The 24,684-nt window shown below is 41.6% G+C and overlaps 1 protein-coding gene across 1 annotated transcript; it reads right to left on the bottom strand.

The window, feature by feature from the left end:
- Positions 1-761: 761 nt before the first annotated feature.
- SHROOM1 (shroom family member 1) lies at positions 762-15,877 on the bottom strand (the record flags this gene model as incomplete). Its single annotated transcript, XM_083352056.1, has 6 exons — positions 762-1,375; positions 2,318-2,590; positions 4,239-4,389; positions 7,365-7,922; positions 10,284-10,354; positions 13,262-15,877. 6 exons carry the CDS (start codon positions 15,875-15,877, stop codon positions 1,121-1,123), a joined length of 3,924 nt encoding a protein of 1,307 aa, XP_083208182.1. The 3' UTR covers positions 762-1,120.
- Between the last annotated feature and the right edge of the window lie 8,807 nt (positions 15,878-24,684).

Consider the following 24,684-nt stretch of genomic DNA (forward strand, 5'->3'; position numbering starts at 1 on the left):
GAGAAATTCTATATTACTGTCAGGACTACTAAGGGCAAGTTACACCCACCCCATTCAAGGGCTCCTGATGAGATGAGGGCAATATCATTACAAACCTCTAGATTTTATTCTTCATTCTTCCTGAATCATACTTTTAGTACCTTTGATGCTGTTAAATAATACTGGATGAATAAGTGCCCAAGATTCCAATCCATAATTTGGTGTGAATTATGGACTGCTCTGTAAATTTAATTATAATTACAGTGACCATATTTTCTTGGAAAAAATAAAGGACAAATCTGAAGAAGGGGCAAATCTGAAAGAGGTTCATAAAAATTGTTTACATGGATAATTTTGCTTTACAAAGGAAAATTCAAGAGCAAAGCAGCAGGAATACATAAATTACATAAATATAGTGAACAGTTTTCTGAAATGGACTGTCCTTTGTATTAAAGTCATATGGTTATTGTAACTGCAGTTAACACTGAGGACATTGAGTTAATGGTGGCTTACTCTATAAGGGATGATGAAGCCAGCATAATTTGAGAATCAGCCTTTACTTCTTCTACAGACCATGCTGCAATCTTAAAACACTGACTACTTGACAGTAAGAGTGTAAATTAGCATTTCCATAATCAATGTACATTTTTTTTATTGAAAGGACCTCAAGAACAAAATGCATGGTTTTAAAATAATACCTGGCAATAACTATAAATAAGAGAATGGAAGAGATATTGATGTTGTTTGGGATAAAAACAATTAAGGATGGACAATGATGAACATTCAGTTCAGCATAAAATATATTTATGAAATTGTTATTATTATAATCAGTCTGAAAAAACAGACTGCAGTCAATAAAGCAGAAAGGATCACATAAATTCCTTATGAAAAGGCAATGCACATTGGATCAGTCATTTCAAGATTATTATTATTATTATTATTATTTTTAAAAAAGTGCTCTCTGCAGTGAAGACTTTGTCTTTTCCTTCTAGGAATATACTGTATGCCTGAGCCAATTTAGCCTTTGTCAATGGGATCTCATGATGGCTTGCTTGAAATAATCAAAAGGTGCCATTGCTCGCATCTTAAATGATGCTTCTGTTAATAGATATTTAGGAAAGCAAGAGCAAATAATAGGGTTTTAAGGAGGAATACTCTTCTCTAGTCTCTCCAGTTGCTCTGTAAGAAATTTAATGTGTTCCTCAAGATCCTTTTGTTCAATCAGTAGAGTTATCTTCTCCTGTATAAAGTGTTTGTAGTCCTGGAGCTGATTCTCAGTCATGTACTTGGAAAGAATGCCTGACACCACCCTTTCTCTACGATCCAAGTTCTCCTTCAAGTCCTTTGCATCTTCCCGCTGCCTGGATAAAAGTTGGTACCGCTCATTTAAGGATTCCTGAAGATAAACACGACCAAAACAAGGTTAACAGGTAAAATGTAATGGGAATGTAACATAACCTAAGAATTACTGATTCCTTCTGGGATGTCCCTGCAAATCCCTTGTATCTTATGATTAGTGACACTGTGTGTAGCAGATAAATTTAACTAGAATCTCCTTTTCTCGCTTGACTGAATCCAAGCACGTGAGGGACCAAATTAGATGTTTCACCATACTGAAAAGCAGTTGTGGACAGCTGCCGTTTAAAGTTTAAAAAATACGTTGTTCTTTCAGCTGTTCTTTTTAGTTGAATTCCAGCTCTTTTTCTATTCATATTTTGTCTATTATGGATTTGAAAAATGAAAGAAGAGGTAATTTTAAAGGGAATAATGGCAAAAGAAGAAAGGATCTACTTGTAAGCTTGTTTTCTGAGTCCATCTTGAAGTACACGCTCTGTATGTTCCTGTCTTGGATGGCAAACCTCAGACAAGGACTACAGAGGAAGTGTACAGAGTGGGCTTGAGATAACATGCGGAAAAACAAGATCTTAAATTAGAAAGATAAGCTTATGGAATGCAGGAAACTGGAACATATATTAATCCTTGTGTTAATTGAAAGGGATAAGCAATAGATAAGGAAAAACAACCAATTTCGGGATGGCATGTAAACTGTTAAGGTTTAACTGCTAAAGCTATTGTTGAAGACATACATATATGAGTGAATGTTAACCAATAAAGAACACAGCTGCTCAAGATTCGTGTGAGTCTCCTTTCATACTACATCTACTCATCTCCCATCATGTTCCATCTTCTACCCCAATCCCTTTGGGTGTGGGGGAGGCCCTTTCAACAATAGACAGAGGCTTCACTTCAGTTCCCTGGGCAACTGGGGAAAAAGCACCAGGATGTATTTGAAAGATATAACAGTATAAAACCCCACAGTATCTTTCCTGGCACTCACTTTTTCCTCAGCATCTGTGTTTTCGTCCATTTTCCCCATAGCATTGTGGATCCGGGCAAGGCGGGTGGAGAGACACAGCAGCAAGTTCACAACTTTCTCTAAATCACCCATGAACATCAGGTAGCGCTCAAACTCATTGGGTTTACACATATCTTTCACCAGGGATTCCAGCACTTTCCCATGCGCAGCATGTTCCACAGCTTCAGACTGGATAAGTTCTCTTTCATCCTGAAGAGTCTGCAGATTTGACTGGATGCTCAAAATAATCTGCTTCTGCAAGAAGAAAAACAGCTGAGAATCGGTTACGAATAACCTTGCGAGACAGGAGGAAGTGCTGTGGCCTAGACAAAAGATATCTCAATCCACATAAGGGAGCAGGATATAAAAAGCACCTCAGAAGGAACTATCCCTAGTGCAGGGGTCCCCAACCCCGGGCTCTGGCCAACAAAACCAGGCAGTGGGAGAGCTCCACTCAGGTTTGCATTCCCTTCAGTGTGGCAGACCTACAAATAACGTATGAGTCTACTCAGATGCAGCATAGATGTGAATCCAGTTTGCAAAGTGGCAATTTGAGGAGACTTTTTAGTTTATTTGAAGTGAGGCAGGCGTGCCTTAATTCATACTGTCCCCAGATCAAAACCCTCCTCAATATGTAATTCTGGAGCTCAGCTTCATGGCCACACACCACATGCTTGAGAAGAACACTTCAAAGGGAGATAGGAGAGAAAGGAGGAAGGGAAAGGAGAATTGGATTCACCGAATGTGAGAGTATCCTTATGTGATTCACAGACCATCTGCATCTGCATAACCAACCTATCTAGGCATCCCTTCCCTCCTCTCACTCCAATTTAAATCCTAGATCAGTCTAGCTCATGAAAGCTTATGACACTTTAATAAAATATGTCGGAAAAGAAGCTACTGGTTTCTTGATTTCCCCACCACCACCATCATTGATTAATATGTCTCTTCCTATGGTGTGTTCTGAACCAGCCCTCTTCTCGCAACCCCTGTTCAAAAAGAAGAGTCTGGAGAGCGTCCAAGGCTAAAAGGCTTCTGCCAAGATTTAATTACGCAGTTAACAAAAACACTAGAGCTTGTCTTCTCAAGCGGAAAAGTTGCTTTCAGCAACCAGCCCCTCCCCAAACACTCCTTTTATAGAGAGCTCAGGGCGTGGTCTCCCTGTGCCTCCTCCCGAGGAGTCCCATAGCCTTTCTTTGTTTGTTCCTGCTCGACTGCCTCCTGCGTCGGGCGTCCTTGAACAGGGCCAGCTGTGGGTCATCATCCTCCGCACTCTCGGGCTCACACAGCTGAGAAGAGGTCCCCGGCTGAGGACTCTGCAAAGCCTCCAAATCATCATCAGCCGGTTCGTTTCCCTCCTCCCCCACATCTGAGTCATCCGATACATCGGAGCCGGCTGTCGGACCCACAGGCTGGCCCTGAGTCACAACATGGTGTCCTCAAAACAGAATGATCTTTGTGACTAGTCACAAGGAGATTTTGGAGCCATTGGATCTCCAAGAAGTGCTAAATGAGGCAAGGAAATTGCAGGTAAATGAAATCAATACTTTGATAATGACATAGGACAGATGCCCCATTGTATTTTCAGGTTTTTCTCTCATTTTGTTTTTTTCTGAAAAAAATGGTACAAGAAAAGTATTTTATAGTTTGGGAGAGGTGAAGCATTGGAAATTCATTACCGTCTTATAAACGTAGATCTATAGTGTCCATAATTTCTGATTTGATGTTCTGACAAAATGGCTTGCCATCTCATAATTTTTTGTTTGTAAATGAACATATATTCGGCGGGGAAAAAATATTCAGCAACACAATATTCATTTACCACAAAATAATTCTATAGAATTCAGGGGAAATTTCCTATGAATCGACATGTATAAGGCTGTTGTGCCATTCAACTACTTACTTTCTTACTCGTGATTCTGTCTACATCAGGAAGACTTTCTTTATTTTCATTCAGGATTTGATCTATATGAAGTATGTCATCTTCTGCTCTGTATCCAAGCTCATTTGAAGCTCCATGATATGGATCTGTTCCACACTCATTGCTTCTTTGGCTGCAAAAATTAAACACAACATTATCATCCAACCATGTAACAAAAATTAGCCAGTAAATGGTTTAAATTATTCTAGACCAGCTAAACTGGCTGCTATCCAGGATAATTGTGGGGCAGCTGTAGACAGTGGTCCCACTGATTCAGCCTTGTAAACACGTGTTGGGGACTAGAACCTTTCTAGGGGTCATGTTGCTGGTGTAACCCAAAATTTGAGAGAAAGAGTAGGGGAAAGAAGGAGGGGAGAAAACACGTGAATTACAAAAACTCTTGTAGAAGGCAGTGGCTGGAGACAACAATTGGAGGGTACAATCTGAAGTGACTGTGCAAAGCAGTTGTTGGTTCCTGAGTCAGAAGGGGAGAAGAAAAGTTAACATGCGATTTCCTGGTGGAAGGGAAGCAAAATCCCTGAGAGATGGCATCTTCACACAAGACTCAAGAGGAGAATGAGGGAGATGGTTGGCTATGGATGGAGGATTGGAATCTTTGATGAAATCCTAGTCTTTGGGAAAGGATTGAAAACCTAAATATAAATATACCTCCCCTCCAGTTCCAAAAGAACCCAGTCACACTGTGACACCCAATTAGTAGATATCACTAATAGGTGTTTATAGTGAGGAAAGTTCTGAAAGAATAATTTTCTTGCTGTCTTGGGCTTGAAGCCAGTTTTATAAGGTTGCATTTTCAAAGTTGGAGGTAATATCACAGAAAAAGGTAGTATCAGCAGGAGAGAAAGAGAAGGAAAGAGGACATCCGATAAAGGAAGAAACAATAATTTTGTTGCCACTGCACCTTGTGGTTCCACTAGATGACAATAGCAATAGCATTTAGACTTATATACCACTTCATAGTGCTTTACAGTCCTCTCTAAGCAGTTTACAAAGTCAGCATATTGCTCCCAACAACCTGGGAAAGATGAAAGGCTGAGTCAATCTTGAGCTGGTCAGGATTGAACTCCTGGCAGAGGGCAGAGTTAGCTTGCAATACTGCATTCTAACCACTAAACCACCACACCTCTTGGATCCCACATGCCCATTTTTTTAAAAAAAATAAGTTGATTATATAAACACCAGACATTTCTGTCAAAAAATGCCAAAATTATTTGTAGCATCATTGCAAACTATCTGATCTAAGAGTATTTATTCATCTACATAATATATTCTACTTTGACTGAATCTCAGACCTTCCATATACAAATCATGTCCTCTACCAGTGAACTGTAGTCCTTCCTTCAGGATAGTGTCACATGTTTTAACAAATGCTGTATCTCTGATGTTCATGTAAAAACAAAAACAAAATTCCTGAAGAATCACAACAGCTTCAGTCAAATTTGTTAGCTGGAGAAGGTGCTACCAAACTCCTGATTTTTCGTGATATTATCTAGACCCGTACCAATCGGGTTTCAGGCCCGGGTACAGCACGGAGACGGCATTGGTCGCGCTGGTGAATGATCTCTGGAGGGCTCGGGACAGGGGGCATTCCTCTGTTCTAGTCCTATTAGACCTCTCAGCGGCTTTCGATACGATCGACCATGGTATCCTGCTGCGGCGTCTCAGGGGATTGGGAGTGGGAGGCACAGTCTTACAGTGGTTCTCCTCCTATCTCCAGGGACGTTCGCAGTCGGTGTTGACAGGAGGGCAGAGGTCGACCGCGAGGTCTCTCGTTTGTGGAGTTCCTCAGGGGTCGGTCCTCTCGCCTCTCCTGTTCAACATCTACATGAAACCGCTGGGTGAGATCATTCGTGGCTTTGGAGTTGGGTATCATCAGTACGCTGATGATACCCAGTTTTTTCTTTCGACCCCAAACCACCCCAGTGATGCCCTCAACGTGATGTCCCATTGCCTGGAGGCGGTTCGGGTCTGGATGGGGAGGAACAGACTTCAACTCAACCCCGACAAGACTGAGTGGCTTTGCATACCTTCATCCCGGGTCTATTCGGATATTCCATCTCTTTCTATGGGGGGTGAATTATTACCCCCCGTAGATAGGGCTCGCAACTTGGGAGTCCTCCTAGATTCACGGCTCACCTTGGAAGATCACATAGTGGCTGTGACTAGGGGGGCTTTTGCCCAGGTTCGCCTGGTGCGCCAGTTGCAGCCCTATCTAAGCCGGGATGATTTATGCACGGTCACTCACGCGCTCGTGACCTCTCGTCTAGACTACTGCAACGCTCTCTACATGGGGCTTCCCTTGAGGACCACCCGGAGGCTCCAACTGGTACAGAATGCAGCCGCGAGAGTTGTGTTGGGAGTCTCCCGATACTCCCATGTCACACCTCTGCTCCGCGAGCTGCATTGGTTGCCAGTTGTCTTCCGGGTGAGATTCAAGGTACTAGTAATGGTGTTTAAAGCCCTACATGGCAGGGGTCTCGAGTACCTTAGGGAACACCTGCTGCCGGCATCAACCTCCCTCCGCCCTGTGCGTTCCCACAGAGAGCGGCCTCCTCAGGGTGCCACCGGTCAGAGAATGTAGATTGGTGGCCCCCAGGGGGAGATCTTTCTCTGTGGGCGCCCCGGAACTATGGAACCAGCTACCAGTTGAGCTCCGGACGGCGCCCGATCTTCACTCCTTTCGCCGCGATCTAAAAACATACTTGTTCGAACAAGCCGGCCTGGCCTGAGGGGGGATTGGTGGGGTTTTTACTGTCATTTTATTGGGGTTTTTATTATGTATTAACTGTTTTTTAATGGGCATGTATTTAATTACTTTTTAACTTTTGTAATTCTGTATTTTTATTCTTGCCCTGTACACCGCCCTGAGTCCTTCGGGAGAAGGGGGGTATAGAAATATTAATAAATTAAATTAAATTAAAATATTAGATTAACATGGCTCTCCACCTACCGTGACCATGATATTCATGCACCAATGTATTTTTTTCCAATTGCAGACAATTCACAGAGTTATTAACATCCATTTTGCTGCACACATTTGTTTCTACACTTACATTCAGTTTAAAGTTCCGTGCTTTCTAAACTTACTCATTTGCTTGGGCAGATTGAACCCCTCCATTCCTTCTGTGAGTCCTCTGTATCACTGAAGTGTTCACAGGAAAAAGGCCTTCCATGAGATCATAAACAGTCTTTCTCAAAGGATGAGGGATGAGGATATCAACCAGAGATCTGTCTTCCGCAATAGTCTCAGCTGCAAGTTGGTCATACTTTTGGTCCTGTTGAGATTTGGACTGAGCTATGGATAAAGCTGTATCTTGCAATGAAAACTGAGGCTTGTGTTCATTTTGCAGAACGTTTAAATTTGCAAATTGTTGACTCAAATGTTGAGGTCCTTCATTGTCTGTGCAATTATCTGATTTCTTTTCCGATTCATCTGATGTGTCTTCTTTCTCTGTATCCTGCCACTGGGTTCCCCCAGGATCACTGACCACTTCAGAGTTTTTACTTATTTCTTGCTTCAGCTGAGAATTCTTATTGATTTCTTTGGAGAACAAAGACAATTCAGCTTCTTCACCGTGCAAATTCTCTAAGGATTTCTTATTGTCTTCACTGTCTCCAGAATCTTCTTTCTCAATCACAGAGAAGCTACAACAAAAAAAGTAGATGCAGAATTATACAATCTTCTTTTTTTATGATACTTATTTTAAAGTATTAAAAAATACTTTTTTAAAACGATACTTTTTTTAAATGATACTTCTTTTTTAAAATAATACTTCTTGTGAACCAATGCGCGTGGTGAGTTTATTTGTTACAGTAAGCCACGATATACTTTGTTTAATTTTGGTTTAGGATATTGTATAAATCCAAATATTGTGGTCATATTCCAGGGCTTCTTTAGATCTCATTTTTTCCAAACTTTTAAAAAAGTTTTAGAGCTGCACTGTACCATAATCCATATATATATAACTAAAAAAATAGTTTTTCTCAGATGGTATTAATTTGGAAACAGTGTCGAATATCTCTTTGGACAGTCTTGTTTTCTATTTCCCATCCACCCAAACTGTAATATCATAAAGTTTTGATTGATGCAAAATTCTGTATAATAGCACTACTGGAACATCACAGTAAGTACCATAAATGTTTCACATGTCTCAATCACGTCCTGTCCGGATTAATATTTTTTTCTCAAAACAAACAAACAAAAAACCAGAAATTAGTTATAAAACTTCATCTAAAGATGTACTTGTATGAAGTTTACATGATTAATTCCTTTATTATTTTCAAAATTATATTTAAAAAATTGCTGAAATGCTGAAGTCAGAAGACCTTATCCAATAAAAGTATTTTTGGTTCCCATTCATTATTTAAACATATTTCTTAGTTTAGGTGACTTGTCTTTATAAATAAGCATGGGGATTGTGTGTGGTGGTGGGGGGGTTGCAAAAAGGAACTTGATGTTTGGTTTGTGCATGGTTTACCATAATAGCTATGCTCCTTTTTTTGATTTGGGTAAGTTGGAAACTTCATCAGCCATTTACCTCTAATGACTTATAGCATCTTTGTCAAGATCATTAATGCAGGGCATGAGCAAGGGAGCAAAAACACCCCAGATTGCAATAAGGATTTTTAATGCCGTCATTAGGCTAAAGTACAGAATGTGGGGAAACTGTGACAGGAATTTATAACTGACTTCATTCTGAAAAAAGTGTATTTGATAGTTTTAAATCTTTTCTTTTCGGGCTTTTTGTAACCTAGACTGAGTTGCTATTTATAAGTCACTAATGAACTCTGCTAATAAAGGACACGGTGGCTCAGTGGGCTAGGACGCTGAGCTTGTCGATCAGAAGGTCAGCAGTTTGGCGGGTCGAATCCCGAGTGCCGCGTAGCAGAGTGAGCGCCTGTTACTCGTCCCAGCTTCTGCCAACTTAGCAGTTCGAAAGCACGTAAAAAATGCAAGTAGAAAAATAGGGACCACTATGGTGGGAAGGTAACAGCGTTCCGTGTGCCTTTGGAGTCTAGTCATGCCAGCCACATGACTATGGAGACGTCCTCGGACAAGCGCTGGCTCTTCGGCTTTGAAACGGAGATGAGCACCGGCCCTAGAGTTGGAAAACGACTAGCACGCATGTGCGGGGGAGCCTTTACCTTTACCTAATGAACTCTGCTACCTGTTGATTGTTCATATCTATAATTCCTCCTATTTTCTTTCACAGTCTTCATAATCTCACCCAGGCATTGCTGAATTTCTGCCATTTTGGCATAACAATGATTGGATTACTCTAGAAAATTCTATGAATCACTGTTGGGAAAATGACTCTACGCTAATCAGCTTTTACTGGATAGTTATACCATATTGCATTGTAATGTGATTGCTTAATATATATGTTACCACGTGTTTAATATATTTTGTAGTTAATTCTCCTCAGTGTTTTCTATAAAATGGCAAGTTATAAATTTAACAAATTTTTCAAGGAATTTTCTGCTATTGGCTCAAAAATGTCCTTTTTGAAATACACACTTTAAGCATAAGTCTGGGAAAACATTGATTCCTTCGATTGCTTACGGTGAAAGAGAGAGGGAAGCCATACAAGGGACATAACAGGTTCTCTGTGAGGAACAAACCACTTTTTAGATAATGCCACTGGAGAGAAAAAAATGGAAATGTAAGAAAAGGAGAAAAATAAAAGAAAAAACTAAAAATTGAAGAGCTGCAGGAAGGGAAATTACAAAGGCTTCTTAAAAGTGTACTAGAAGATGGCAGAGGAAAGCTTCTTTTGGAAGAGAATGCAGGAAATGATGTTCAGAGAACCACAGAAACGTATGAAATTAAAGCACATTAATGAAAAGTATGGAAAAGGATCTTTGGTGGAATGATAAAGCATATGAAAATGCAAGACATTTCCTACACCCTGCATGCAAAGCACATATAGGGGGACGATGTTCATCTCCGCGTATGAAAATTCTAATGAAGTCAAGTGGCCAGATTAATTATACGGTCCCATTTACCTGTGATGTGCAGCGTAATATTCATGATCCTGAGTTGACGAAGTTGAAAAAGCTGTAGAACTATAGTAATCCTAAAAAAATAAAATAAAAATTCTGTGAGGAAATTTCATCATTACAAAGCATCCCGTGTTGTTGTTGTTTTAAAACATTTAATGTAAACACGATATTGGTATAAAATAACATCTTAGCAACAGGAAGTGAGAATGTTTGGGGTCAAAATGTTGTACATAGTGACTCTGGTTAAAGAATGTAGATTGCTAAGAATCCAAATAGACATGTTTTCAGTTCAAAGGCAGAAACAAAGACTTTGATACTTACCAGACCTACTGGAATGGCCAATAAGAGAACAGCAGGTCAGCTTGATTACCAAGATAGGCTTAACTATGGGCGTGTTTTGCCCTGCATGGTATTTTGATACTCTGCAAAGCATTTCACCCCTCTTTATGATTCAGACTGACCACTGGTAGAACACTCACCCAAGGATTGCCAACCCTAGAGAGAATCCAAAGATTGTTTTATAATTTTTAAATTTAGTAGGCTGCACAGACTCACTGGTCTCTTGCACCTAAATGAGCCAAGTGCAAGAGTTCAGAGACTAGACATCGTATATCAAATGTTGACCAAAGTTTGAGCATGAGAATATTCATAGCTCAGAGATAAAATGAAGGATCCTTGGTGCTCTCTAACGTTGGTGGTTTTCTTGCAGACATTTCTTTACCAAACTAGGTGACCACCAGTATTGATGATTAACTACAATACTAAGAAAAAGTATTTTTTTAGAACTAATAAGAATGCAACATAACAAGGGGAAAGGCTGGCTGACTTCTACTGAAGTCATCCCTCCAACGGGATCATAAGTGGCTTGTCTCTCACACAATAAATTCAGTGCTTCACACTCGCTGAGCTTGCTGGTGAAACCACTTGATTATTGCCTAAATAGTGATCATATGGCATCATTTAACTTCACTACAGGTAGTCCTCGACTTAACAATCATTTGTTTAGTGACCATTCAAAGTTACTATGGCACTGAAAAAAGTGACCTCTTTTCTCTCTAGTCTTTTAAAACAAGTAGCTCAAGGGTTACCATCTGAAAAGATGTAAGGTTCTCTCATTTCCCTGTAATATGAGAACTATCCCTCTCCTTAAATTCCATTTAAATATATAAAGTAGCCTTCTCCATCCATGCCCTACATATTAATTGGATCACAAGTTCCATCACTGTCATCCAGCATGGATATATCTAGAGGAAATTGAGAAGGTATACAGTATTATAGACTTGATATCTAAGCCTCAAAAAAACCTAAAAAACCAAGTACAATGATCCATTACCCTTTTTCTGTTTGTTTTTTAAATAGCTATATGAATGCTATGCTTTCTTTTAAAAATGATTAAAGAAAGTTTCTTATCAGAAAAATAGGTAATTGAAATCTCTTGATTTGAGAAAATAGGTAATTGAAGTTTTGGCACCAAGAGGTGTATATTTCTTATCTAGTGTAGAGAAATAAATATAGAACATGACAGAAAGTTTTAAAAGGTAATTTAAAAAACAGCAAGATTCAAGTATTATCAAAGACAGAGAGTTGTCCATGGACATATTTTTTAGCCCAAAATCAAGTTGGGAACATAAAGCAGATTACATGGCAAACTATGGAACAATATCATATCTTTGATAGACAGAAATCACTTGAGCTTCACTATCTCTGTCATGGCATATTACATGATATTTGATCACCTTTAAACTCAAGACAAAACATCTTACTCAAAAACCACTAGCATAGAGAAAACAGTAAACTTTGAAAATAGTTTGTCACCAATAAATTTCACATACAAATCATTTTACATGAAATGGATGTGATTTCCAGGAAAAAAAACAAAAAACAAAATGATTGGGTTTTGAAAATAATATTGTCCTGCCTCATTCAGGCTGTTCCCTTGGATAAGACAGAATTGAAAAGAAGTTGGAAGCCAAGGGCGTCATTTATTTCTGCTCACCCCATCAGGACCTATAGAGTAGGATGGTGCAGGTCCCTTTTATGTCGTTCCATGAGACCCTCTTTCTCACAGTGCCTGCTCCATTGAGCAGCATCAACTAGGTCTGGATGGCCCTGACCTGTTGGCCTTTTATAAGGCACTAAAAACCTGGATGTTTCCACAGGCATTTGGGGCAGAATGAGTTAAACAAGCACCAATGGTGGCTTTGTCTCTTCTGGTGATTCATCAGCTGAAATGCAATTATTTTTAGATTCTGATTTACGTTATTTCATTATGACTAATTTGGTATTCCGGATAAGTATTTTTGCATATATTTTTGTGTATTATGATGTTTCTTTCCTTTTCCTTTTTTTTTTTTTTGCTTTAATCCTCTGTGCTATGAAAAGTTATTGCTGTAAGACTACATACGTTGTTTAAATAATAAATAGAACATAAGAAACCAGAATTTTACATTACACAGGAAATCTTGGCCAAAACAATTCTATATCTAAGATAAAAAAGAAGATATTACTTAGTCTTTCATTCTTGCAAAATTCAGCTCTTTTTTTAAAAAAAAACCTATCATGACACATCTTCCAGTAATCTATTAACTATTTTATGATATTAAAGTGTTGGGAAAGGAAGAATAACAATATTATAGCAAGTTACTGTTTACGTCACAGTGATCTCAATGAAAGAGAAAGTTGTCCAGATATTTTCTCTTTCTTTCTGTTTAATTATTAATATCCAGACCTGCTGAAGTTCAATTGACATTACAGTATGTGAGATAATTTTTCAATTTCTCAGATTATGAAATTCATTCTTCAAGATCATGCTGGAAATAAATGTGACAATAAAGCTATAAGTTATACCTTCCTCCCTCATTTTGTTTTCTTTCAGTAATCTCTTCAATAAATTGCCTTTACACAGATAAAATTCAGACTCACATGTATTATAGTATACGAAAGGGAAAAAGCACATTATGTGTTAGTAGCTTCATAACTACCTGAACAGGAGAAGGAACCGATTGGGATCTTTCTCGAACTCTGCTGGAAACAGAATCTGAGTGAAGAAAACTTTGAGCAGGTGCGTATTTGCTCTTATAGCTTTCTTCACCGATAGCAGGCTGTGCTTTTGAATTCAGCAGTTCAGACTCCGGTGATCTGACAATACATCTATCAGCTGTGGTGGTTGTAGAGGTTAAAGTAGGGAAGACAGAAGGTGGTTCATGGATTCTCCCAGAAGCAAGGAATGGAAAGAACATGTTCTGTGATTTTTTAATGGTACCAGGATTGGAAATGTTGTCTTCGGGAAACCTTTTTGAACTCGAAATTCTGAGTTGTGAAGTCTGCTGTGACCAGTTCTTTGCCATGGCAGGCTGTTGCCCAATCTTTCGTTCCATGTACTCTAGGAGTGCATTGTGCTGCAATTGCTTCAGCTCAGCTCTTGAAATGGCCCTGCTTTGATTTTCCAGAGCTTTACTTCTGATTATCCTTATTCCCTGTCCGGTAATCTCATCAGACCGGGATCTTACTTTTTTCTGTCCCCATGATATATTTTGATCTCTCTGGTCATCCAATTGGTTGAGCTTATCAGGTTCAGAATAAGACATCTTCTTTTGTTCTTTAGTTGCCCTTTTTCTTCCTCCAATCCGAACAGTCTGTTGCTTTTTGGATTCCCAGTCTGGATAAGTATTTTCCTCTGGCTTGGATGGAGGAATTGATTTGGAATCCTCATTTGTACTAGATAATGACAATGACCTTAGATGTTGAATAGAGGGCCTTGAAGAGGGCTGCTCTTTCAGCCGAACTGGCAAACTCATCTGTAAATCCCTCCTCTTAAAAGATGTTTCTCTTAGGACTTTCTGTTGGGCAACTTTAAGTTTTTCTCGGTAGTCATCGTTGAACTTTTCATCCAAGGAACCTTCATTCGTGTTGGCAATATCATCCACATGGCTGTCACCGTCTTTTGGCATTATTACTGGTTCAGCCAAGCCTGAAGGATTATTGCTCCTTGGAGATCTCATCAAAAAGTCTTCATGTTCTTGGTCCTGATTTTTATAATTCATAAAGCTGGAATTTCTCCCGCCAGATAGATAATAAAGCAAAGGAGTTGTCTTTCTATTTATCTTGATATTGGTAGACTCATTCTGGCCTTGACTTTCAGTCCTTGAAAATGGCAGTCTGGGAAAACCAAAAGGCTTTAGCATTTCCCCCTCTGTAAGATTTGCTAAAAGGCTGGAGCTGCTGGTTGCATTCTGCTCTGTTTTTCCGGGGCCGCTGAATAATTGAGAAGCAACTTCCTCTGCATCATGGTTGAAATAAGATCCTGAAGGTGATGTTTTATAAATCTTACCGTAAGATGTTTCAGTAGTAGCCAAAGCTTGAGATGGCAGCTTCTGGATTTTTAAAACTTGCTGCCAAACGCTTCTGTTGTTTCCTTCTTCAGAACAAAAAGTGCAGTCCTTATCTTCAGAGGTATTAATTATTCTCGGTGTAACTTTATTAGGAACAGAGCTGTCAGCGCATTTGAAACTTTTACTGCTCTTGTCTGTACTGTGATCGAAACCTGAATAATCATCAACTCTGAACAGGTCCAGAAGCCCGTAAAGCTGCCTTTCCCGTTTCCTGGGTATTGCAGCCCTGCTTGTCAAATCTGCTTCTCCAAAGGGTGGCTTGTGTACACTGCTGGCATAATACTGTTTGTTCTCCAGTGGATCATTAACAGGTATGTGGTTGGTCTGCAGTGAAAGAGAAGGCTTAGCCCTCACTGCCTCTGGAATTTTATCAGCATGAATTGCATTCCGAGCAGTCAAAATCTCTGGGCTCTTCTTGGCTAATGAATCAGATTTTGACTTTTCTTGAAGAATAGAATGCATGGTGGAAGAGGTAGTACTATTCTTTGTGGTATCCAGGTTAGTGTGGCACCAAATGACACCCTTTTCTGTGGCTGAACTTTCATTCTGAGAAAATAAGTGCCAACAGTCATTACAGCAATTTGGTAGGGTGTGCAAAAGAAGCCCTTGGTTGCCCTCTTCCATGTAAGTTTCTCCTTGAACATTACTGCTAAAGCAAATTCCAGCATGAGTTTCATCCACATTTTTATTCCTTTTATAGTTATCTACTTGAGCTGTTGGGGATGGTGAATGAGAAAGCAGAGGTGAGGGCCTGGCCAATGGCGATGAGGTTTGGTATAACTTCTCAAGGTTTGGCTTGCCTCCATATGATTTGGTATGGGCAGGACTGTCCAACCTATGGTAATTGCATTTTCTCACTGTCTTGTCTTCATACATTTGTCCATGCTCAAAATGTCCTGCACTGGGATTATAAATACTTCCTAGGTATGCTGAGCCCATATCTGGAAATTGCTTCAGAAGAAGCAAATCATGTTCACTGAAGCCTAAAGACACAGGGACGTCTGGAAGATTAGAGTTCCCTGAGAAAGAACTGTATGCAGAATCTGTTTTTCCAGAAATGTGCATACATTGGTCTATGCCAGGAAGAAGGTTCTCTGGTGAAAAAATGTGAACATTGTTAGGTGAGACCAATGGTGACAAGAGCTCGGCTGTTTCTTTGACATGTCCAGGGTGCCATTTTGATACTTCGCTATCAGAAGAAGACATGCTGTACTATGAATCAGGCTAGCCTTCCAGAAAATAAGGAATCTGAAGAGATTTCTGGTCTTATTGCCAGGAATGCACATATTGGAACATATTTCTTTGGAGAAAGTTTCACCCGTCAGCTTCACCTTTCATGAGAAGAGGAAATGGATGCTAGAAAAGAAAAAATAGAGAATTAAAACATATCTGTTTGTATGTTTTTCTAGCTAATCACTGGGATGGTAAACCCAGCAAAACATTTATCAACACAGATGTTTCAAACATCCAGTACCACATCTTGTAAAGAAAATAATCTATCTCTCATAATATAATTCAAAAAATTACTCTTATGATTGAATATACCTGTGAAACTCTGGTGCATAATTATTAATATGTCACACTCATACTTTATGAAATAATTGTGGGATTGTTTTCTGGTGTGATTGTTTTATAGATACATCTGCTACTGGAATTTCAATCTTGTAATTAATATTATAGTTTTTATAATAATATATTACATATATTTTATCACATATGTTGCAGTTTTTAACCAATAGAGCAAACAAATACCTGATACCAAATATTAGGAGTAACAGCACTGAAGTTGTAACTATGAATCCTATTGTCACATGAATTATATTTATATGTGCATTAACATTAGGAGAGGAGATCATGTTAACTTCTCTCATCTGTTACATGAATATATTTATTTTACAAATTATCTGTCTGGTGATCAGTGACTGGCTGATAATCCCAAAGATGCTTTTTTTCACGAGGCAACTGGATTTTCTTGTTTTTCTTTGAAAGTCCAGTTGCCTCGTGGAAAAAAAAGCATCCTTGGGATAACTATGACCTGGATGACTGAGAACCTCCATAGACACTGACTGATGGTGACACAGCAAAAACTGCCATGTTTATTCACCCCTCCTCCACTTGTACTTCTATCCAGAAACATTTGATTGGTTAGCCTTAAAAAAAAATTCAAATTGTTTTCAGGGAAAGATTTTATCTGCTTTTGTCCACCTCTGTGTAAAATCTGAACAGATTTTGTTTCTGCCATTTATTCATTTGCCCATAAAACAATTCCTCTCTGAAACCTTTCTCCTTCAGAGAAAAAAACAACAAGGCTGGGTTGTTTTCACAGACTTCTGTTTGAGTGATAAGTTTCTAATTTCCTGGTTCCTCATTCTGGAATTTGACTCTTGTTCAGACTTTGGTCACTTAGAAACTGCCAAGCCCTTGTGAAATTTTCTTCTTCCCACCTCCTCTTCTCTCAGCAGAGCTTCTCTCATTTTTTTTTCCATTTGGTTGTCCTGGTGCCAAGAAGCCTTGACTGTCTCTGGAGATATTTGAGGCCGAACCTGTTATGTATATTGAGTTACAGCATTGAGCCACTGACACCACCAGGTGGCGATGTACTCTATCCGGATTGGCTGGGTAGTCCACGGCGGGAAATCCAGACGAGCAGATTGGTCTCAGGTTCACCTGGCTAGGTGTATATGAGGGACCTACAGTGGCCTTTGTCTCAGTCCAGTGTGTCCATTCAATAAAGAGTGATCTGATGCTGTAACCAGTTGTCCGAGTTGTCCATGTGGTCCACGCGGTCCAGACTAGCTATCTAACAGTGGCAACGAGGGTGGGATACCATTCCCATCTGCGCTGACTCTATAGCAGAAGTCATCTGCTCTATGAGGTAGCACTGCTGGACCGGACGCATCATGGCAAAATTCGGACAAACAAGTGAATTCCGCTTCAACATCGACAAGCCCAAAAGATGGGAAGCGCACCTGGGGCGGATCGAAGGGTTCCTGCTGATCAACCGGGTCACGGAGGACCGGATGAAAGTGGCAGCCCTGTTGTGCCTCAGCGGCCAGGATGTTTATGACATAGCCGTCGGATTGTGCACTCCAACTCCCATCGCGACCGTTCCATACGCGGAACTTAAGGAAAAACTGGCGAGCCACTTCATGCCAATGACGGCTCCAATCTACTGCCATTTCCAGTTTAACCAATGCATCCAGTGTCCAGGGGAGACAACAGCACAATATGTAGTGGCACTGAGACAGGCTGCCCGATCGTGCAAGTTCACCGATCTCGACAATAGAATTCGAGATCAGGTCATATTCGGGCTAAGAGATCATCAGCTCCGTCAGAAAATCATAGCAAAACCTCCGATGGACCTGCAAGAGGTCCTAGATGAAGTAATGGCCCACGAGACGGCCACCAGCCCTGGCAAGCCAACACACCATTCCAGCAGCAGCCCAGGTGGGACAGTCCATTGGGAGTCCACGGGGTTTGGCAGAAGCGGACAGATGGACGAAGAGGCAGAAGTAGATGCAGTGCATCATAAGCCAGGAAGACAACCAAGGTGGCGGGACTACAAAGGAAGTCATCGGAAAACCCCAGCGGCCAGCAAAAACACCGCATGTAGCTGCAACTGCGCCACCAACCAAAAATGTGCCAACTGCGGAGGGAACCATCACCGAGCAACATGCAGATTCTGCTCCGTGAAGTGTCGCTCCTGTGGCAAGACGGGGCACATCGCAGCCGTCTGCCGGAATCGCAACAGGGACAGCCTGAATGAACTCCAAGCCATGGCATCGGCATTAGAAGGTAGTAGGCCCCCGCAGCACAGGTCACCAAAGTCAGGGGGGAGCCGAGGAACCGTGTCGCACACGGACATCCATCAATTGCTTAAACCAAAAATCACAATAGAGATCCATCTGCAAGGTGTTCCTTGCACTATGGAGCTTGACTCCGGCTCCGCTGTCTCAATAATCTCGTATGAGACATTTAAAGGCATTTGCAGCCGGAGCAAGTGAAGGGTTCCTTTAAAGCCCACAAATGTACAGTTATCGGATTTTCAGCACACACCCATTAGACTCAGGGGAAAGGCCACCTTACTAGTGGGGTTCAAGGATTTCCAGGGTCCTTTGGACATCCTGGTAACAGAGGGGCAAAGGACTAGTCTAGTGGGGCTGGATTGGTTCGATGCTGTGGGTATTTGGCTGGGGGGTGTAAATAGCACCCAGACCAAAAGTCTTGAATCCATCTGCAAAACGTTTGCAGATGTATTCGAGGACAAGCTGGGTAAATACAATGGCCCCCCTATTAACTTCAAGCTAAACCCCAGTATCCTACCAGTACGAATCAATCCCCAAAGAGTCCCATTCGCTCTCAAACATAAAATTGAGAGCAAATTGGACAAGCTCATAGAACAAGGGGTGCTAGAGCCCATGGAAGGGGGAGAATGGGAGACCCCTATAGTGACCCCACTGAAGGCTAATGGGGAGGTAAGAATATGTGCAGATTATAAGGCCACAGTAAACTGGGCCTTGAATCCACATGCTTACCCGGTCCCGACAGTCCAACACGTCCTCTCTGCAGTCCAGGGCGGCGCCATCTTTGCTAAGTTAGATTTGGCGCAGGCATATCAGCAGCTCCCCGTTACCAAGGAAACGGTGGATGCTCAAACAATAGTGACACATAGAGGAGCTTTTAGAGTCAAGCGCTTGCAGTTTGGCATCTCTGTAGCTCCTGGGATATTCCAAGAAGTGATGGAAAGGACTCTGAAGGGAATTCCTGGAATATGTCCTTATTTTTATGATGTTCTGATTGCTGAAGAGTCTGAGGAGATCTTGGCTGACAGGCTGCAGGCTGTTTTAAGCAGATTCCACTCTGCTGGGCTCAAACTAAAAAGAGGTAAGTGCAGTATAGGAGTGGCATCCACTGAATTTTTAGGGTTCAGGATTGGTGCCAAGGGAATTCACCCTACAGACTCTAAAGTGAGAGCAATAAAAATGGCTCCAACCCCAACGAATAAGGCTGAATTGCAAGCTTTCCTGGGGTTACTTAATTTCTACCATGCGTTTTTGCCCCACAAAGCAGCAATTGCAGAACCCTTACATAGATTATTAGATAAGAAATCCCCATGGAACTGGACATCAATCCATGAACAGAGTTTCAGGAATCTTATACAGCTATTGTCCAGTGATTCAACTGTTACGCATTTTATGGAAAATAAGCCCATATGCATTGCTTGTGATGTATCACCTTATGGCATGGGCGCTGTATTGAGCCACATAGAAGAAAATGGGGAGCAAAGGCCTATTGCATATTATTCCAGAACTCTGTCAAGGGCAGAGAGGAATTATGCCCAAATTGACAAGGACACCTTAGCAATCATGACGGGAGTCAAGAAATTCCATGATTATCTGTATGGCAGAGAATTCACTATTTTTACAGATCACAAACCATTGTTGGAGTTGTTCACCACTGATAAACAAACACCACAAATTCTGTCCCCAAGAATGCTAAGGTGGTCTATATTCTTATCTGCCTATACTTGCAAACTGGTTCACAGACCAGGGAAGGATATGGGCCACACTGATGCATTAAGCAGATTACTATTAATGACCACAGATCCAGACCCAGCACCTGCGGAGCAGATCCTGGCCATCCAAGATCTACCAGATTGTCCACTTCAGGTGAAGGACATTGCTGCTGGCACCAGGGCGGACAAGTTACTGTGCAGAGTCCTCACATGGGTGGCATCTGGGTGGCAAGAAAAGAGTCCTGGCCCAGAGTTTCAGGCATATTTCATGAGAAGGCATGAGTTGTCTTCTCATAAAGGATGCCTGTTGTGGGGTAGTAGAGTTATCATCCCAGAGAAACTGTGGGAAAGAGTCTTGCAGTCGCTACATGAGGGTCACCCAGGCGTAGTCAGGATGAAGGCTCTAGCTCGAAGTTACTTGTGGTGGCCTGGTCTTGACAAAGCCATAGAAGAGCAGGTAGCAGGGTGTTATACTTGTCAAAGGTCAAGGCCAGAACAGCCGCAAGCACCCATACATAAGTGGGAAACAACTCATACTCCGTGGTCAAGGGTACACATCGATTATCCGGGTCCTTTTCAGGGTCAGCTGTTTTTGGTAGTAGTGGACAGTCATTCAAAATGGCTAGAAGTAGTTCCTGTCGCTAGCATGACTACGGCTAAGACTATCCAGGTGCTCAGGGGACTATTTGCAACTCATGGGTTACCTGAAGTGTTGGTCTCTGACAATGGCCCACAATTCACATCTGCTGATTTCCAGGCATTCACCAGGGCCAACTTGATTAGGCATGTCACATCAGCACCCTTCCACCCGTCGTCTAACAGCTTAGCAGAACAAATGGTGAGAACGACTACAGACGCATTGAGGCGCATCATCAGTGGAGACTGGCACCAAAGGTTGGCTCAATTCCTCTTAGCTCAACACACCACACCGTGCACATCTACGGGCAAGAGTCCTGCTAAGTTACATTGGGGACGTCGCCTCATCACCAAGTTGGACAGACTGCACCCAGACAGAGTGGCTGCGCAAACAGAGCAACCCGACACTCAGAGAGAACTGCACATAGGTGATATGGTTTGGGTCAGGAACTATGCTCCTGGGCACATGAGGATTCAAGGGGTGGTGGTTGATAAAACGGGCCCTGTATCATACATTGTAGAGGTGGAGGAGGGCCACCAGGTCAGAAGACATCTGAATCAGTTGAGGAGGCAGGCCCCTGAAAAATCTCAGGCACCTCAACATGACCTTCCATCTTAATCTTCTTCATTTCCTTCGGGTTGGGAGGAGGTGGAAGAACATACTGACAGTAGACATTTACCCAGAAGCGTTGGTGGGGCTGAGCAACAACAGGCCCATGTCCAAAATGACAAGGGGGTCATAGGGCATGGGATCAGGGTGAAACAGATGACCAAATTGTGGACCCGATTGACATGAACAAGGAACAAACACCGAAACGGTCCGCCAGATGTCATAGGCCACCGTCGTATCTAGAGGAGTTTGTGAGGTTTTGAGACAAGGGTATTCTTAGGGTCAGTAGTGTACAATAATAACCAGATAGACATTGTGTGTTGTCAATTGTTATGTTTTTATTACATATGGGGGAAAGGGGTGTTATGTATATAGAGTTACAGCATTGAGCCACTGACACCACCAGGTGGCGACGTACTCTATCCGGATTGGCTGGATAGCCCACAGCGGGAAATCCAGACAAGCAGATTGGTCCCAGGTTCACCTGGCTAGGTGTATATGAGGGACCTACAGTGGCCTTTGTCTCAGTCTGGTGTGTCCATTCAATAAAGAGTGATCTGATGCTGTAACTAGTTGTCCCAGTCATCCATGCGGTCCACGCGGTCCAGACTAGCTATCTAACAGAACCTGTAAATGAAGGCTCCCATTTGACCTCCAACTCTAAAGACACCATAATGAACATTATTCTTCTATGATTACAACTTAAGTGGCAGGATTGTCCTTTCAGTTTTCCAGATAATATAGGAATTTGAAGGTATTTTAAATTTAGCTAATGATCTTTATTATTACATAACAGTAAAAAAGAAAAGAGTTTATATATGAAAATATCTTGGAACGTTACCACCATAATTCACATGTACCGGCAGGAAATTTTTAAAGGCATTAAAATGATATTAGTCCAAAAAAGTGAACCCATGGTCTTTAATTTTTAGACAAAAAAGTAGTATGTAAACCAAACCTTGTATCCAAAAAACAAACCCAATAACCAGCACAACTGGGACAATATGACCAAAATATCTTTGAAGCTTTTTCTGAAATAAACCACACAACTAACAACAGAACTTGCCAAATGTAGGAATAATAATAAAAAAGAATAGAAAAAAAGAATTATATTATAGCTGTATTTCAAATACTTCAGATTCTTGTCAGCAGTGCTGGGACATTCAAATTCAATCCTCATCACATGTTTTGAACTATTTTAAATGATATTAAAGCCAGCATAGCTGATACTACTTAGCAAGTTCCCTGAAATAGCCTTTTACCTCAGAGAAGAATAATGGTATGTTTATCCTAGTCTGATCCAAGGTTATTTTCTAGAGTGGCAGTTAGGATTCTGTTTAATCCTTGAAGGAATCCTGGCAGCGAATCACTAAGGTCTCTTTGCTGCCAAAATAAGAAGTATGTTTAGAAGAATGCAAAGAAATCTCCTAAGCACCACAGCCCTGATTATCATGCCACATAAGTCACATTGGTAAGGCTCCCGAGAGTTAAACTGGTTTTGTGACCTTATTGACAAGGAAGACTTTCCACATCAGAATTCACTGCCAACATGTAGCTAGTACAATATTGGAAAGGTAGAATTTCTACAAATCTAAATCAGTCTATGAAGTAGCCAAAGGACCACTCGGGACGGTTACTTAATTAGGATTTATTTTAGAACAAGGCAAAAACAGAATAACTTGTCCGGCTTTTATAGCCGGCAGCTGTCAGTGTAGTCCAATCAGGATCGTTTCTTTTGGCGCCGCGTCTGCTGGACCAATCACCGCCGTCGCGTCTTGACAGTTCTTCTTCCCGCGTGGTGAGCCGGCTTCGGTGTTTTGACAGCCGCGAGCTGTCAAATGGCTGCGCCTGCGCCCTGGCGGGGAACTTTGACAGCTGTCAAAGTTCCCGCATGTTTTCCTGTCAGTGGTGTTTACCTCATAGAAATAAGCGGAATAAACGGTTCTAACTTGTTAATGATGTTTGTACATATACATTACACCCCTTACCCCTCCCCTGGATTGTTTCCTCCCCCTTGTTGGTTGTTGGAGCCGGCCCATTCATAGTCCCTTAAATATGCTGGTGCTCTTCTGTTTCTATTGGGGGTGGTGCGTTGTCGTGTTCCGGTGGTGGTATGTTTTCTTGCTCCCCTTCCTCCTGATCTGGTGCAGGTATCATGTCTAGGGGGGGTGGGGTTTGGCTGTCCGGTGGGGGAAGGTCTGGGTGGTGTTTTGGTTGTCTTGGCCTGAGCTGATCTATGTGCCGTCGTAAGTTGCCTTCAGTAGGCGTGTGTATTAAATAGGAAATGGGTCCTGTTTGTTGTAATACAGTCCCTTGGACCCATTTGTTTTTGGATGTGTATGATCGTGCCCAGATCATTTGCCCAGGTTTAAATGTATGGGGTGGGGGGGGGTGATCCAGCTCCGCAATGTAAGTGTCGGGATGCAGTCTGTCGAGCCGCGTTATCAGTCTCCTTTCCCATCTTAGCTCCGCTGGTGTTTTGCCGGTTGCCGTACAGGGAGTTGTATGTTGTGCCATCAGGAACTGGCTGAGTCGACGCTGCCAGTTCCCCTTTACGAACTTTTTTAATGCTTCTTTAGTCGAGCGCACCATAATTTCAGCCATCCTGTTCGTCGATGGGTGGAACGGTGCAGAAGTGACCAGCCTAATACAGTTCTTCATAGCGAACATCTGAAATTCACGAGAGGTGAATTGTGGTCCATTGTCTGAAACCATGGTGTCTGGGAGGCCGTGGGTGGCGAAGATCTTTCTAAGGGCTTGTATGGTGGCTCCTGAAGTGGTTTTCCTAAGGGGATGACTTCTAGCCATTTTGAGTAGCTGTCAACTATTATTAGGAAACTCTGCCCCTGTATTGGTCCTGCAAAATCTAGATGTATGCGTGACCATGGGTTTTTTGTTGTTTCCCATCTATGTACTGGGGCTTGGGGTGGTTCGCTTCTTGTTGTTTGGCAGGGGTAGCACCCTCCCACATATTTTTCTATATCCTTATCTATGCCTGGCCACCACACATAACTCCTGGCTAGAGCTTTCATTTTAACTATGCCTGGATGTCCTTCGTGTAGGGTGTCAAGTGTTTGTGCTATGTTTTTGTCTGGTATGACTACTCTGTTCCCCCACAGAAGGCATCCTAAGTGTGATGAGATTTCGTTTTTCCTGTTATAGTATGGCTGGAATTGTGGGTGTGGATTTTTGGCTGGCCATCCTGTGGTTATCCACCTAAGAATTCTGCTCAGTACTTTGTCCTTAGCTGAG

This window comes from Vipera ursinii, assembly GCF_947247035.1.
Source record: "Vipera ursinii genome assembly, chromosome: 2".
In the NCBI taxonomy this organism is placed as follows: domain Eukaryota; kingdom Metazoa; phylum Chordata; class Lepidosauria; order Squamata; family Viperidae; genus Vipera; species Vipera ursinii.